Here is a 17338-nt window from a genome sequence, read left to right on the forward strand (position 1 = left end):
GATGTATGGCAAGGTCTGGGCTTAGTACTCAGTGACTCAATAGTGTCTGCAAAGTTTTAGGTTCTTTCTAATCTAGTTCCCCTTATGGTCATCAGAAGACTATCAGCAGGGCGCCTGGGTGGCTCAGTGGGTTAAGCCGCTGCCTTCGGCTCAGGTCATGATCTCAGGGTCCTGGGATCGAGTCCCGCATCGGGCTCTCTGCTCAGCAGGAAGCCTGCTTCCCTCTCTCTCTCTGCCTGCCTCTCCATCTACTTGTGATTTCTCTCTGTCAAATAAATAAATAAAATCTTTAAAAAAAAAAGAAGACTATCAGCAGAAATGGAGGCAACATCCCTCTTTGTTTACATCCAGTGAGACAGACAAGAAATTTCAGTCTTCACTATAGTCTGATTAAGCCAACACTAGTCATGCATCCAGTCTGGACCAGTAACAGTCCCCTGGGGAATACCTCACACTGACTGATAGAGCAAGTCAGGATCCTTTCCTAGAGCTAGGGATGTGGCATACACCAGAACAAAATCAGGAAGTAGGAAATAGGAAGCCCCTCAAGATTTCAAAAGATGTGCAATGGGTTATCAGATATCAAGTACATAAAAACCATTTACATTAGGCATATAAAGTGTTTACAGCAAGTAGTAAAAAGTAGCTGCATCAAGTAAATAAAAAGGTCAAGAGACCATTTAATCTAAGGGAAGATCTTAAAGGAGATTTGTGGGGCACCTGGGTGGCTCCGTTGGTTGGGCAGCTGCCTTCGGCTTGGGTCATGATCCTGGAGTCTTAGGATCAAGTCCCGCATCAGGCTCCCAGCTCCACGGGGAGTCTGCTTCTCCCTCTGATCTTCTCCCCTCTTGTGCTCTCTCTCACTGTCTCTCTCTCAAATAAATAAATAAAATCTTTTTTTTTTTAAAGAGAGTTGTAGAAGATGCTTTTGAAGAAAGCTGTTCTGTAAGCTGCCTCCCCAAGCCCCTCTCCTTAAAGGGTGAAATGGAGCTGCCCTCCTACTTCAAAGCTTAGTGAGGGGGCATTCCACAGGACTAAAGGAGCTTAATACTTGACCTCTACATTTGGGTGGCCCACAGTTGGAAATGATGCTTACAAAATTTAGAAGGCTCTTTATTGGTAACAATATCAAATCACAAATGACCTCCACTCATGAAACTTCAAGACTCAGTCTTCATCTTATTGAACATATCAGCAGAACAGAACAGTTGAAACAGTTTCTTCATCTGGCTTCTCATAGGCCAACATTCCAGATTTTCTGCCTACTTCATGGTCCCTCCTTTTTCCCTAGCTCCTCCTCACCCCCAACCACTCACTGACAGAGCACTCCAAGGCTCCAACCTCCAACCTCTCATTTTTTTCTGCCTACGCTTATTCTCACTATATGTTAACAACTTCCTAATGTTCACCTCCAAACCAGAACTCCCTTCAGACTCCTATATCCACTGCTTTTTCAAAGTCTCCACTTGGATATTTAATAGATATCTCGACATGTGCAAATACAAGTTCCTGATTTTTCCCTATAAACCTACTCCTGCTTGACTTTCCCATCTTATGCAAAGGCAACTCCACCCTTCCATGTGCTCAAGTGAAAAAATTGGAATCATCCCTGATGCCTCTCTCTGTCTCGTATTCTACATGCAACCTATCTGCAAAAGTATTATTGCCATTGTCTCTGCTTTCAAAATATATCCAGAATACATTACTTCATCATTTCATCCATTATCTTTTACCTGGATTACTTCAAATGCCTCCCAACTTTCTCCTTTCTTTTCTACCTCTATTACCACAAGATGACCCCTTGTTTTTTCCCATGCGTGAAGAGTTGGCTACCAAAACATTTTTAAAGGCAAGCTGGTGTCATCGTCCTACATAGAATCCTCCATCTCATTCAAAGCAAAAGCCAAAGACCTAATAATGGCCTATCATATTCTTCTGCACATGTCTACTTAACCCCCAAAGCAAACACATACCTCCAAGACCACATCTCCCCTCACTTACTTCATTTGAACAGTAACATGTTCCTCAAATACGCCAGACACTTTCTGGCCCTGGGGCCTTGCCAACAGCTCTTCTCTCAAACTCCAATCCTTTAATCCCATCAAGCCACATGGCTTATTCCCTCAATCCTTTCAAATATCATCTTCTCAGTGAAGCTGTTTCTGACCACCTCATTTAAAACTGTAACCCTCACCACCTCCCCATGGCCCTGCCCCCTTCCCTGTTTTATTGTTCTTCACAGTACACAGCCTGTTTGCTTCTACGGAACTCTATCATTTACTTATTTGTCAGTCTCAGCCCATAAAAATGTAAGCTCCATGAGGGCAGGGATTTTTTTTTTTTTTTGGTCTGGGTGGTGAAATGCTGTATCCCCAGCATCTAGACCTGGGCCTGACATATGACAGGTGTTCAATAATTATCAGTCAAATGATGTGTGAATATTTTGCATTCTGTAGTTACAGATTGTGAATATTTTACAAGAATAAAATATTCATTTATCCATTGAACAAATATGGACTCAGAGCAAACCCAAACCCAGGTGCTATGCTAGGTGCTGAGTCAAGAGTGGTGAGCATAGGGGCACCTGGGTGGCTCAGTGGGTTAAAGCCTCTGCCTTCAGAAGCTCAGGTCATGATCTCAGGGTCCTGGGATCAATCCCTGCGTCAGGCTCTCTGCTCGGCAGGGAGCCTGCTTCCTCCCTCTCTCTCTGCCTACCTGTCATCTCTGTGTGTCAAGTAAATAAATAAATAAAATCTTTAAAAAAAAAAAAAAAGAGTGGTGAGCGTAACTGGGCTGACTACATTACCTGGGCTCATGGAGCTTAGTCTAGTGATAGATGATCAAAATAATGACAAAATGAGTGTTAAGTACTGGAAGAAGGGGACACAAGTCTACAAAAGCATATCAAAAAGAAAGATAGCCCTGCCTAGACCAGATAAAAGGGAGTAGAGCAAAAAAGGACCTGTAACTAAGCTCCACGTTCTACAATTTCTCTAAGATTTTGCTCAGGACTACCCCTGTTGAGCACCAAAATTGTTAAGAGTTGCACTCCGTACTATCTACTGATGATTCCCTGAGGAAGTAGCCCCTGAGCCAAGAAAGATCCACACCCATTACAGAGGGGAAGGGGTTGGGCAGAGCAGAGGGAGGAGTGGAATAGAGGCAGAGGAAACTGTGGCGGAAGATTCTAGAGGGGAAGGACTTCAGCACATTCTGAAACACAGAAAGCAAGGGGAGGGTGGTGAGAGAAGAGGTTGGAGAGGGAAAGCATAGCCAAGGCCTGGCAGGCTCTCCAAAAGATTGTAGCTTGATCCTAAAAGGAATCAGAAGCCACAGGAAGGACCTTGTTTGGTCTCACTTCATTTTGTTCCATTGGCACTGTTGTGATGTAACTGGACATGTATTTTGAAAGTATTTGGGGAACTGCCTTTGTGGGGAACACTTGACCAGAGGCAGCTGGCCAGGCGCAGGAAGGTCAGTCATGAGGTAGCAGAGTAGTCCAGGAGAGCAATCGGGTAACTTGCCCCAGAGTAGAGAAGCAGGAAATGGGAAGAAATCAACCAGTTCAAAAGATTTCACTGCCTGTTTTTTATGGGTTGAATCTTGTCCCTCCAAAATTCATATGCTTAAGCCTTCACCCCTAACCCCTCAGAAGATGGATGGATTTTTGTAGGTAGTACCTTTAAAGAGGTAGCGGGGCAAAATGAGGTCCTTAGGGTGGGCTCTAAGCCATTGTGACTGGTGTCCTTATAACAAGAGATTAGGACACAAGCACACAGAGGAAACCACGTGAAGACACTGGGAAGGTGGCCATCTACAAGCCAAAGGGAGAGGCCCTAGGAGGAACCAACGCTGTCCACACTTTTATCTCTCATTTCTATCCTTCAGAACTGTAAGGAAACAAATTTCTAATTATTTAGGCCACCCTAAATTTGTTATGGCAGACACTAATACACTATGAAAAAAGATTTAAGTGAAGACTAAGACTTCTGAAAAAGAAAAATACACTTTATTTATTCTATTTGAAATCAGGGTGGTGTATGATGGTAAAATTCAAACAAAAGAGCATTTCTTCAGGATCTCCAGAGATGGCTTCTGCAACACATCTATATCGCCCCTAAAACAAGGAATAAGAAATATAAGCAAATAAAATGTTAGATGCTTCGATTTTTATAAGAACTTTGTCTCAGTGGGAAGAAGCCATTGAAATGAAATTGGTTATCATTATCTTGGTTTTCTTTTTTTTTTTTTTTTTTTAAGATTTTATTTATTTATCAGAGAGAGCGGGGGGGAGAGAGGGAGCACAGGCAGACAGAATGGCAGGCGGAGGCAGAGGGGGAAGCAGGCTCCCTGCCAAGCAAGGAGCCCGATGTGGGACTCGATCCCAGGATGCTGGGATCATGACCTGAGCCGAAGGCAGCTGTTTAACCAACTGAGTCACCCAGGCGTCCCTTGGTTTTCTAATGAGATGAAATTTTGTATGCCTTTGAATTTGACGAGCATAAACCTATTTAGTTCCCAATTACAAGAGGATTTTTTAATACGATTTTTTGAAACCACCCTGTGAGATTTTCAAACATTCAATATCCTTTAGAACAAAATAGGAAAGAAATACACGCTGTTGAAATTTACTTTAAAATAGTCATCCAGCAGCACCTGGGTGGCTCAGTTGGTTAAGTGTCTGCCTTTGACTCAGGTCATGATCCCAGGGTCCTGGGATCAAGCCCCACATTGGGCTCTTTGCTCAGAGGGAGCTTCTCCCTCTCCCTCAGCCTCTGCTTGTGTTCTCTTTCTCTTTCTCTTTCAAATACATAAATAAAATCTTTTTTAAAAAATTTTTAATAAAATAAAATAGTCATCCAAAGTGAAACATCATTGCCAGGGATCTAATACAAGTCTCTAAAATTACATTATTACTATTCATGGAGGCAGTTATTGAGTCAGATAAGGTGTCATTGCAGTGCTTTCACCCAAAGATCATTTGCCATATTAATAATGAGCATTTGTATTACTTTTAGCCATATATGTTAGAGGAAAAACGAAGTGAAAAAGAGCTTCCTTTTGTGTTACTTTTCCACATTTCCATATTCTACAGAAAGAAGAACCAGCAAAATATCCAAAACTAAAATGAAAAACACAGTCTTAAAACACTTAATGTTGAATAGCTATTTTTGAAGTTGTGAATGGCTTGTTTCAAATTTCTAACACATTTGTTACTGCAAAAGATTCTTAAGAAAGTACAAATGACTCTTGAGCAAAAATACCTTAGAAAATCGTAGTGCCCTGAAGGAGAAGGATACCGCTGTATTCACAGTCTCTACAAACAAAACACAAAATACAAAAAGTTACACTGGTCATCATCAGGTGATTTTTTTTTAAAGATTTTATTTATTTATTAGACAGACAGAGACCACAAGTAGGCAGAGGCAGGCAGAGAGAGAGAAAGGAGGAAGCAGGCTCCCTGCCGAGCAGAGAGCCCGATGCGGGGCTCGATCCCAGGACCCTGAGATCATGACCTGAGCTGAAGGCAGAGGCTTAACCCACCGAGCCACCCAGGTGCCCCAATTTTTTTTTTTTAATGTAGTATGGAGTTTACCTTTTTACACTGCTGCTGGCAGAGGCAGTCCCAAGCTAATTGTAGAAGTAATGAATTTTATATCCTGGCTGATTCTCTGATGGCTATGATCCTCTACCACTCCAAGCATCTCTCCATATCAGCCCTTATTTCATCCCTCAGGGGATGCAAAAATTTTAGGCCTACTAGTCTCAATAGGGAATGAGTGAACAAGCTGGTGCTCATAGGCTTCATCCCAAATTTCATATGTGCATATTTAATACTGTTGCTCCTTCAGCAGAGTATAACAGACCTTCCTAAAAGTGGAGGAGAGAGTTGGGAGGCAGCCAGGATACCAAATTTCCTTCTAATCCCACCACTGAGAAGCCTAAGTAGTACTGTTGAAATGCACGGCCATGGGCCTGGGCCTGCAAAAGCTGTGGAAGACAGTCAGAAGTGCAGGAAAGACCATCAACCTAATCAGATACACCAAAGGAATGAACTTGCGGGATAAAGACAGAAAAGTAGAAATGTTTTGAATCTCTAACAAAAGCAATAGTGGCCAAAAATCTCTTTTAAAATAATATGAATAGTCCAATGCAAACTATAATAGTTATTATTCTCCTAATTAGTTAAAGACAATCCTTGATAGCAAAGGAATGGATTAAGTCTGCATATATACACTTCTATTTTCATAAAAAAGCACCTATTCGTTTCTGGGTATATCCTTATTAGGTGTATTCATACACTGAGATCTTAGTTCTTAAGCTTAGTAAAGTCATCATGTCTTCATGATATTACGATTTTTTCATTCAAGGCCAATCAAATGCAAATTTAACAGTTCAACAAGTATTTACTGAGAGCTATATTACCAGGGTCTGAGGAGACAACGGGCTAGTACACACTGTTCCTTCCTTCAAATAGTTAACATCTATTGGGGATATAGGCATGCAAAGAAACCATTCCAAATACAATGCAATGGAAAGATGTAGCAAGGATAAAAGCAGTATATAGCATTTTTGGTAAGAGTGACGGTTCTGGATCTGAACCTCAGCTACTCTACTTACTTGGAGTGTGGGCTTGGACAAGTCACTTAACTTCTCTGTACTTCGGTAAAATGACAATGGATAATAATACCTATCTGATAGGAGTAACATGAAGGCTATGTGAGCTAAGACATGTACGTGCTCAGAATAATGCCTGGAACATAGCACTCATTAAATATAATTAATGTTTCGGGCACCTGGTGGCTAAGTTGGTTAGCCGGCTGCCTTCAGCTCAGGTCATGATCTCGGGGTTCTGCAATGGGTCCCTGCTCAGTGGGGAGTCTACTTCTCCCTCTGCCCCTCCCCCAGGCTTGTGCGCACTCTCTCTCTCTCTCAAATAAGTAAATAAAACCTTTACATTAAAATGTTATTTATTAGAACATTAAATATTATTCCTTCTCCTTTCTAGTCCTACTTCCCATGGCATCTGATAAATAATAATGACATCCTTAATATTATCATCAATATCATAATTATTGTTATTCACAAGATGCCATGGGAAGGGAACCTAGAAAAGAAAGGGAAGTGAGTTGAGTTGTCATGAAGGATGGGAAGGAAGGAAAAGAAGGACACTCCAGGTGGCAGGAAAAAGGGGAGCAAAGGCAGGAAAACAAAGATCAGTATGACTAATGCATACACCTGGTAGTGGGTCAGCATCATTAATGCAAAGAAGAAGTAAACATAACGTGCTCAAGTTCCACATTTGAGAGAAGGAAGGCAATGAACGAACATCCGAGGGTATGAAATGGTCAGATTGTGTTTAGAAAGGTGGATGTCATGGCCATATTACGGATGGACTTAAGGGGGCACTAAGAGTTGGGCAGACCACTTAGAGGCCAGGAGGCCGTGACAGTGGTGAGAAGAGAGGTAAATGCCTTCCGTGCCCACCAACTCAGTTGCCCTCCCGCATAGACAGATCCGGTCCATCTCATTAGCCTGCTGCTTTCCTTAGAAGGACTTCTCATAAAGTGAATCTTGTTTCATTTTTATGATATTTCAGGACGTAGCTATGACCTTGTTTGCTAGTTTTTAAGCTCCACGAGGACAGGCTCTTTGCTTTGGTCACTTCTTAATCTCTGGCTCCCAGTACGCGGTCCCTGAGTCTCTGGCTCAGCTACATAATTTACAAAGCCCAGTGCAAAATGAAAATGGGGGCCCCTTGATCAAAAAGCAGGAGAGACATCTTATTAAATGTAGGGAAACTAAAGCTTTTTCCTTTCTTCCACAGTCTCTCCCTAGACTTGCCATCATATTTTTTTTAAGATTTTATTTATTTATTCAACAGAGAGAAAGAGATCACAAGCAGGCAGAGAGGCAGGCATACAGGGAGGGGGAAGCAGGCTCCCCGCTGAGCAGAGCGCCCAGTGCGGGGCTCGATCCCAGGACCCCGAGGTCACGACCAGAGCCGAAGGCAGAGGCTCAACCCTCTGAGCCACCCAGGTGCCCCTGCGATCATATTTTTTATTTGCTATTTAATATCATTTAAAGTCAAACAAAATTTTAAATTGCCATTCACGTTTACATTGTGCAATTACAGCTTTAAACACAAATATCAGAGCTTTTTTATTTTTAAGTGGGAAGTTTCGTATTTTTTTAAAGATTTTATTTATTTAATTGATAGTAGGCAAAAGTAGGCAGAGAGGCAGGCAGAGAGAGAGGAGGAAGCAGGCTCCCTGCTGAGCAGAGAGCCTGATGTGGGGCTCGATCCCAGGACTCTGAGATCATGACCTGAGCTGAAGGCAGAGGCTTAACCCACTGAGCCACCCAGGCGCCCCAAATATCAGAGCTTTTAACTCTGAGGCAGAACCACTGAAATAACACAATTTGTATTTGGTGGCTCACCCCTAGAATGTATCTCAAGCTGACCAGAGAAAACCAACACCAGCTTGACTCAGGAAATTTGAAAGAAGAGAAGGTACCCCCAGTCATGGAATGATCCAAGGGAATGTTCTCTGGGCACAGAGTGAAAGGTGCCATGGGGCTGCCCAAGTGGGGTGACCATGGCCATACCCCACTTCAGACACTGCAGGGCATCTGACCCTCCCTGCATCCAGATTCCTACCAGGTGAAAGGGATCAATGGCTGTAGCTGGGGAGCGGGGTACCAAGCAGGGTCCAGGGTACCAGCAGAGAATTGGGCAGCAGGAAGTCAAGAACCAATCTAGGGGAACTGCATGCATACCCTAATGTCCCATCAGACTTCACTTACAGAATACATACTATACATACTCAAAGATAAAATTATTAAGAATCTCAAGACTATGATCACAGAATATTAAACTCTAAATGTGAAGCCTTTTCTAAACACGAGGCCCTGGTTGTGAAGATAATCCTGAAAACTTTGTATGAGAGAGAAAAGAAAGGAGATGGATGAGACTTGAGGATTTGAGAAAGAAATGAAGATTAACTCTGAGATTTTTATCTGGGGAGACTGCCCAAATGTTTACCAGGTCAGGTGGGAAGAAGTGGTACTGTTAGCCTTTTCTGTAGGGCAATCTTCTTTTTCCATTGTTTTGTCTCTCTAAGAAAGCTCATATGTTGCTCACATATCCCATTCTATTCTATGGGAAATTAGCTCGACACTTTTGCCCACATTCAAGAAGCCAGGAGAGAACCAAAGCTGGGCCCGAGGAAAAGAAGATAGAGCCCTTCCTGCTTAGGCGCCTCTCTACTTCCCATGCAGCTCACCTGTGGTCCAGCACAATGTTCCCAGCAACCATGCAGAATGGGAGGACCCAAACCTCAGATGGTGTTATGGGTTGAATTGTGTCTTACAAAAAGATGTTGAAGTCCTAACCCCTGGTGCCTGTGAACATGGCCTTATTTGGAAATAGCACCTTTGCAAGATGGTCAAGATGAGGTCATTAAGGTGGGCCCTAATTTCATATGATTGTGTCCTTATAAAAAGGGGAAATTTAGACACACACACAGACATGCATAGAGAGAAGACTGTGAAGAGACACAGGAAGAAGATGGCCATCTACAAGGCAAGAATCACCTGGGACCTTTAGAAGTTAGGAGAGGGGTCCAGAATAGATCCATCCCTCACCCCATCAGAGGGAGCACAGCCTTGTCAATACTTGGATGTTGAACTTCTAGCTTCCGGACTGTCAGACAATAAATACCTGCTGTTCTAAGCTAGCCAGTTTGTGGTACTTTGTTACAGAAATGCTACCAAGATTCTGGAAATAGGGCTAACAGATAAATTAAGTTTAAGATGCCTTTATGGGATACGTGGGTGGCTCAGTAGGTTAAGCATCCACCTTCAGCTCAGGTCATGATCTCAGGGTCCTGGGATCAAGTCCCATATCAGGCTCCTTGCTCAGTGGGGAGCCTGCTTCTCCTTCTGCCTGCTGCTCCCCCTGCTTGTGCTCTCTCTCGCTCGCTCTCTCTGACAAATAAATAAAATCTTTTTTTAAAAAAGATGCCTTTAGAATATCCATTTATTTATTTTCAAATGTGGTTTTTAAAAAATATATGTATTTATTTATTTATTTATGAAAGAGAAAGAGATTACGAGCTGGGGTTAGAGGCAGAGGAGAGGGACAAGGAGACTCCCTGCTGAGCAAGGAGCCTGACATGGGGCTGGATCCCAGGACCCTGAGATCATGACCTGAGCCGAAGGCAGACACTTTACCCACTGAGGCACCCAGGTGTCCTTCAAATGTGTTTTTAAAAGAAACAAAGATGTGTGTGTTTATGTATGTGTGTGTAAGAAGTGGTAATATTATGGGTAATTTTTATTTTATTTTTGCTTGCCTATATTTTCTAAATATCATACCCTAAAAATATATGACTTTTATAACAAATACAAAAAAGAAAATTATTTTAAAAATAGATACGTATGGTACTTACTAATTTGATTCCTAAATTTTCAAGGGTCTCTTGATGGCATCAGTGCTTCTTAAATCAGAATGCCCTGAGCTCTGAGCCCATATACTCAGCTACCAGATGGACATGTTTATTTGAGTGTTCCAAAATTACCTTGATCTCAATATGCCCAAACCAGAACCCATTGCTTTCTCTTTAAAAATCTGCCCCTTCTTCTGCACCTATCATTTCAGATAATGGTACTTCTGCTAATCCCAGTCACTGGTCCTCTACCAGTCCTTGATTTTACCTAATCTTTGCCTGCCACATCAAATCAATCAGCATATCCTGCCAATTCTGTCTCCAAATATGCCCTCTCTCTTCTCCCCTCTGCTCTCAGGCTGCCATCTTTGTTCAATCCTCATGGTCTCTTACACAGCCTCCTGGCTGCTCTTCCTTCTATCCCAGTTTCCTGCCTCAGCCAACCCCCGCCTCCTTCCATATGGATACCAGTTATCTGCAAAACTGATCATCTCGGTGGGTCATCAGTACCCAGGGATGACAAGATGCAGGGCAATATTTTGTGCATGACTTACATGCTTACTCCTGCCCCCCCTTTCCTAGGCTCTTCTCCAGCAAATTCTGCTCTAGCTACAAAAAAAAAAAAAAAAACACACCTACTCTCCAAATAAACCATATTCTTTCATGGCTAGATATGTTTGCATATGCTGTTTCCTCTCCAAGGAATGTCCTTCCTCCTCTTCTCTGATGTTCCCAGATTCAAGACTTCAATAGTCATCTCTGAAACCTTATCTAATTTCTGTCACAGCAAATTGATAACTATATAGTTAAAACTAGGAGCATATAATTCTATTGACATTTATGACATTTCATTATAATTTTTGTTCCCATGACTGTCTTTCCCAGAACAGAGGGACCCTCTGATGAGGGAGACCCTATCATTGAACTTTGGATCACCAGAGCCTAAATCATGACTTGCTCAAATTAGGTTCAACAGATGTTTGTGGAAGGAACTGAGGGAAGGAAGGAAAAGCCAGCAGACTGGATTTAGTCTGACACATCTTAGATATCAAGAAAGTGAAACTTTAAAAATTTAGATAAGATGTCAACATAATCTCACAGAGATTAGGTGGGATTGTGAAAGTTTTTAAAGAAACAGTGATCTTCCAAGAGGGTTGTTTTGTTTTGTTTTTTCAAAGAGAAAGCATGGTACAGTGAAAGAGTGGGCTTTAAGAGTCATGATGCTACTCTGTCACTAGTTCTCCAAATGGCCAAAGACACATTACTGAGTCACCCCAGGAATCAGTCTCCCCACTTGTAAAAGTGACAGGACTTAAAACCAGGAACAAAAGGACTCCCATTACCCACATGAGTATTATTCCAGAACCGTACTTCTTGAATTCTTATTCTGAACACTGTACTAATCTTTTTTATATACGCATTTTCTAATTATATCCTTAAGATCGCGTACAATAGATTTCACTGTCCCCATTTTACAGATGAGGAAAATGAGGCAGATAGAGGTTAAATAACATACCCAAGGCCACATTGTTGGTAGGAGGAAAAGCTGGCACAGACTCAGGTCTTTCCAACTCTGAGCCCAGACTTAGAAGCAATGCCAGCTCCATTATTTGCATATTGTTTGGGGGTGGCAGACAAGTCAGAGCTGTGGAGAGATGGTTGGCTAGGAGACCTATCTCAAAGTTTCACTTGCATAGCAAAAAAAACCTGATGTACTTAGAAACAATTTGCTTAATGACTGCTAGAAAATGTATAATCAAATTGATAACAAATGTCGAAGCCAGTATAAGCCTGATATGAATTTTTATACTACTCTCCTTCCATTAATTCTCAGGCCTTATTTTTCATTTTTTATCTCATCTATATCTAATTTATGCTATGTTGCTGTATTTAATGTATACATGTTAACTACCTAAATTTTTTTTTTTTAAGAGAGAGAGAGAACTGGGCAGGGGGACTTCGAAGGGGAGAGAGAGAGAGAGAATCCCAAGCAGACACCGCAATGAGCAAGGAGCCTAATGCAGGACCCAATCTCACAACCATGAGATCATAATTTGACCAAAATCAAGAGTCAGACACTCAACCAACTGGGCCAGCCAGGCGCCCCTACCTAAAACCTTTTTTTTTTTTTTTTTTAAAAAAAAAAGAGGCACAGGGTGCCTGGGTGGCTCAGTGGGTTAAAGGCTCTGCCTTTGGTTCAGGTCATGATCCCAGGGTCCTGGGATCGAGCCCCACATCGGGCCCTCTGCTCAGCAGGGGGCCTGCTTCCTCCTCTCTCTCTCTCTGCCTGCTTCTCTGCCTACTTGTGATCTCTGTCAAATAAATAAATAAAATCTTTAAAAAAAAAAAAAGAGGGCACAGGTTAATGGTAACAATTGTATAGGAAAATATTTGACTATAATAGTAATTTCTAAATGTTAAAAAAACAATTGTTTTTTTTAACCTAATAGTTTTTTTAAAATCTTCTTTTTTTTTTTTAGATGATAATGTCCACTGTTAAGAAGACAGAGATTAAACTACTGTACTTACACATTGGTGATGATATAATGTATAAATTGATACATTCCTTTAGAAAAGCAATTTGGCCTATGTAGACAAAACCACATAGTCAACCCAATTAAGCTCAAATATTTCCCTGGGAGTTATATGTAACTCCTTGTAAACATATTCAAATATGAAATATGAGGAAAATTATGTATATAAATATATTTATTACAGTATTATTTATAATAGTAAAACTATCATAAGGAAAGTGATATCCAACAGGAGAATGGTTAAATAAACCAGAGCACACCCACTAAGGAAAATGTCTCATTATGTAATGTTTATATCTAGGTTTTTGAACCACATGGATCATCTAGTCAAAAAATTTATACAATAATTTTTAACAGAAAGTTATTGGGACACCTGCCTGCCTTAGTTGGTAGAGCATGTGACTCTTGATCTTGGGGTTTTAAGTTCAAGCCCCATGTTAGGTGTAGAAATTACTTAAAAATAAAATCTTTTAAAAAAAAAGAAAAAACTATTATAGTGTAGTATACTTTTAAGTATATAAGCAATGCCATGCACAAAATTGAAAAATTGAAAGGAAATATTCCAAAATGTTTTTAGAAATATGATTCTGTGATATTTTTATTGTTTAGACTTTGCAATTTTTGGTAATGTGATGGTATAATATTTATAAACATTTAAACTACTTAAAATAATAGTTTAAAAATTATTAAGGAAAAATTCATAGGTTTGCAATAAGTAGCCTTTAAGGTCCTAAACTCTGAAATTTTGTGATTCTGTGAATAATATCAGGGTGGAAAAAATTGGGGGAAGACATTGGAGAAAACAAAGAAAAATCTAATGAGATGTTCTTTTTTTTTCTTTTTTTTTAAAGATTTCACTTATTCATTTGACAGACAGAGATCACAAGAAGGCAGAGAGGCAGGCAGAGAGAGGGAAGCAGGCTTCCTGTGGAGCAGAGAGCCCAATGTGGGGCTCGATCCCAGGACCCCGGGATCATGACCTGAGCTGAAGGCAGAGGCTTTAACCCACTGAGCCACCAAGGTGCCCCTGAGGTGTTCTTTTTCAGTAAATTTTTTTAATTCCTTTTTTTTTCTTTCCCCTCTGATTCCATCTATCCTGTTCCCTGGGCTGTGGTTCAGTGAGTTTCTGTAAAAAATAATAACTGTAATGTTTAGAAAAAGGGATCCGTAACCAATGGTAAATGTACAATATTAATCTGAACAAGGCAAAAATTTTAATATACCATCAAACACACTTTAATAATTCAATGACATAATGATTCAATGTCAATAATAATTCAATGACATAATTGTTAAATGTTGTTTAAGCTGCTAAAAGCAAAACTTTGGGTGAAAAAATTATTATAAAAGGAATTGCACATTTTCAGTGCATTTAATATTCAGAACATTCACATAAACTATTCTGTTCTATTATGAAAATAATATGAATTTAATGCTTACCTCCCTTCAGAGCTCTGCAGAAAGAATAAAGATCATCGGATCCTCTGCAAACAACTTCTTTGCGCATTGGAAAATCCATGGAGTTGAAAGATAAATAGATATTGAAATATAGTTTTTTAATATCTCTTCCTTAAAAAGAAAAAAAAAATCCCATTAGTCTTCCAAATAATAGGTTCTTTCATAAATAATAATTAACATGTACTGTATACTTAAAACATGCCCAGCACTTTTCCTATATTATTTCATTTAATCATCACAACAACTTACCATGTGGGCATTGCTGTCCCTGTGTAACAGATGAGAAAACTGAAGTTCTAAGAGGATAATTAGTAGAATGTAACCAAACGGGATATTCCACAGTAAGAATTACGTGTGCCTGGAAAGAGAGAAGCCTATGTTTTTGAGAAAACTATCAATCAGAAATGTAAAATTGACAGTTCTAATTACAGTTCTGCTGGGAAGTTCAAGAAAAGAGAAATGGAAAGGAAAGGAAATGAGGATAATCAACTCATGCCCACTTTCTTAGGAGTTCTGATGCAAGAGTTCTTGGATACAAGTCCAGGGATACAAGGATGGTTCAATATTCATAAATCGATCAACATGATACATCACATTAAAAGAGAAAGAATAAAAACTATACGATCATTTCAATAGATGCATAAAAAGCATTTGACAAAGTACAGCATCCATTTGTGGTAAAAACTCTTAACAAAGTTTAGAGGGAACATACCTCAACACAATAAAGGCTATATATGAAAAAACTCACAGCTAATATCAAACTCCGGGGGGGGGAACTGAGAGCTATTCCTCTAAGATCAGGAACAAGACAAGGATGTTTACCACTTTTATTCAACCTAGTATTAGAAGTCCTAGCCACAGCAGTCAGACAACAAAAAGAAATAAAAGGCATCCAAACTGGTAAGGAAGAAGTAAAACTTTCATTCTTTGCAGATGACATGATACTAGACAAATAAAATCCTAAAGACTCCACCAAAAAACTACTGGAATTGATAAATGAGTTCAGTAGAGTCACAGAAAAAAAATAATATTAAGAAATCTATTGCATTTCTATACACTAATAATAAAGTAGCAAAAAGAGAAATTAAGAAAACAATCCCATTTACAGCTGTACCAAAAAGAATAATATACCTAGGACTAAATTTTACCAAGGAGTTGAAAGACTTTTACTCTGAAAACTAGAAAACACTGATGAAAGAAATTGAAGGTGACACAAACAAATGGAAATTTATTCCATGCTCATGGATTGGGAGAACAAAATTGCTAAAATACCTATTCTATCCAAAGCAACCTTCAGATTTAATGCAATCCCTATCAAAATACTAAAGCCATTTTCACAGAAACAGAACAAATAATCGTAAAATTTGTGTGCAACCACAAAAGACCCCAAATAGCCAAAGCAATCTTGAAAAAGAACAAAGCTGGACATATCACAATTGTAGATTTCAAGATATACCACAAAGCTGCAGTAATTACAAAAGTATGGTACTGGCACAAAAATAGACACATAGATCAATGGAACAAAACAGAGAGCCCAGATATGAAGCCACAGTTGTATGGTCCATTAATATGACAAAGGAAGCAAGAATATACAACGGAAAAAGAACAGTCTCTTCAACAAATAGGATTGAGAAAACTAGATAGCCACATGCAAAAAAAAAAAAAAAAAAAAAGAAACTGAAACACTGTCTTATAACAAAGCACAAAAATAAACACAAAGTGGATTAAAATACCTAAATGTAAGATCTGAAACCATAAGACTCTTGGAAGAAAATAGGCAGTAATCTCTTTGACATCAGCCATAGAATATTTTTCTAGATATGTTTATTTTGACAAGGCAAACAGAAGCAAAATTAAACTACTGGGGCTGTACCAAAATAAAAAGCTTTTCCACAACAAAGGAACCCATCAACAAAACAAAAAGACAACCTGCTGAATGGGAGAAGATATTTGCAAATGGTAGGTTCAAATAAGGGATTAATATCCAAAATATATAAAGAATTTACACAACAACACCAAAAATACCGACAAATAATCCAATGTTTAAAATATGACTCTTGGGGCACCTGGGTGGTTTAGTCATTAAGCATGTGCCTTTGGCTCAGATATTGATCCCAGGGTCCTGGTACTGAGCCTTGCATGGAGCTCACTGCTCTCTTGGAAGCCTGCTTCTCTCTCTCTATCTGCCCCTCCCCCTACTCATGCTCCCTCTCCCCTCTCTGTCAAATACATAAATAAAATATTTTAAAAATAAAATAGGGGAGGAGCAAGATGGTGGAGACCTAAATAGGAGACCTAAATATCCTCAGGTCTCAGGAGTTTAGCTAGATATCAAACCATTCTAAACACTTACAAACTCAACAGGAGATCAAAGAGAAAAAGAGCAGCAATTCTAGGAACAGAAAAGCAACCACTTTCTGGAGGATAGGACGTGTGGAGAAGTGAATCAGAGGTGATGTATAGGAAGAGAGACCATGGTGGAGGGGCCAGCTTCCAGCAAGTGGTAGAGCAGCGGAGCACAAAACTGGAACTTCTGGAAGTCTGCTCTACTGAGTGATGTTGCTCCAGAGGCTAAGCCAGGCATGGAGCCCTCACAGGAACAGTGCAGGCTCAGGTCCCTCAGGGTCACAGAAAGACCAGGGGTGTGTGAGTGTGTGGCAGAGCTCCCAGGTATTGGAGCCAGGGAAGCCAGCTACAGAGACTGAACCATGCGCCAGAGATAGAAATGCTCAGTCACATGCTGGGTGAGCACAGACTGCAGCCAGAGATCAGGGAGACAGGAGGGATTGACTGCTTTTCTCCTCTGATGGGAGGCCACCATCTTCATTCTCCAAAGCTGTACAGAAAGTGTTCAGGGAACAAAAGCTACCAAGAGCAAACTCAAGCAGATTTAGT

General features: G+C 40.2%; 1 protein-coding gene across 2 annotated transcripts in view; it reads right to left on the reverse strand.

Moving 5' to 3' along the window:
* Nucleotides 1-3987: 3987 nt before the first annotated feature.
* The window catches only part of LY96 (lymphocyte antigen 96), a 29098-nt gene continuing 15747 nt past the window's right edge, over nucleotides 3988-17338 (reverse strand). For both annotated transcript variants that reach the window (XM_044244459.1, XM_044244461.1), the window contains exons 3-5: nucleotides 14426-14554; nucleotides 5265-5317; nucleotides 3988-4117 (exon numbers count right to left, since the gene is read on the reverse strand). In XM_044244459.1, the coding sequence (XP_044100394.1) occupies nucleotides 4019-4117; nucleotides 5265-5317; nucleotides 14426-14554 (281 nt within the window). In that variant the 3' untranslated portion in view covers nucleotides 3988-4018. The remainder of the gene's footprint in view (nucleotides 4118-5264; nucleotides 5318-14425; nucleotides 14555-17338) is intronic.

Source organism: Neovison vison, chromosome 4 (assembly GCF_020171115.1).
Source record: "Neovison vison isolate M4711 chromosome 4, ASM_NN_V1, whole genome shotgun sequence".
NCBI lineage: Eukaryota > Metazoa > Chordata > Mammalia > Carnivora > Mustelidae > Neogale > Neogale vison.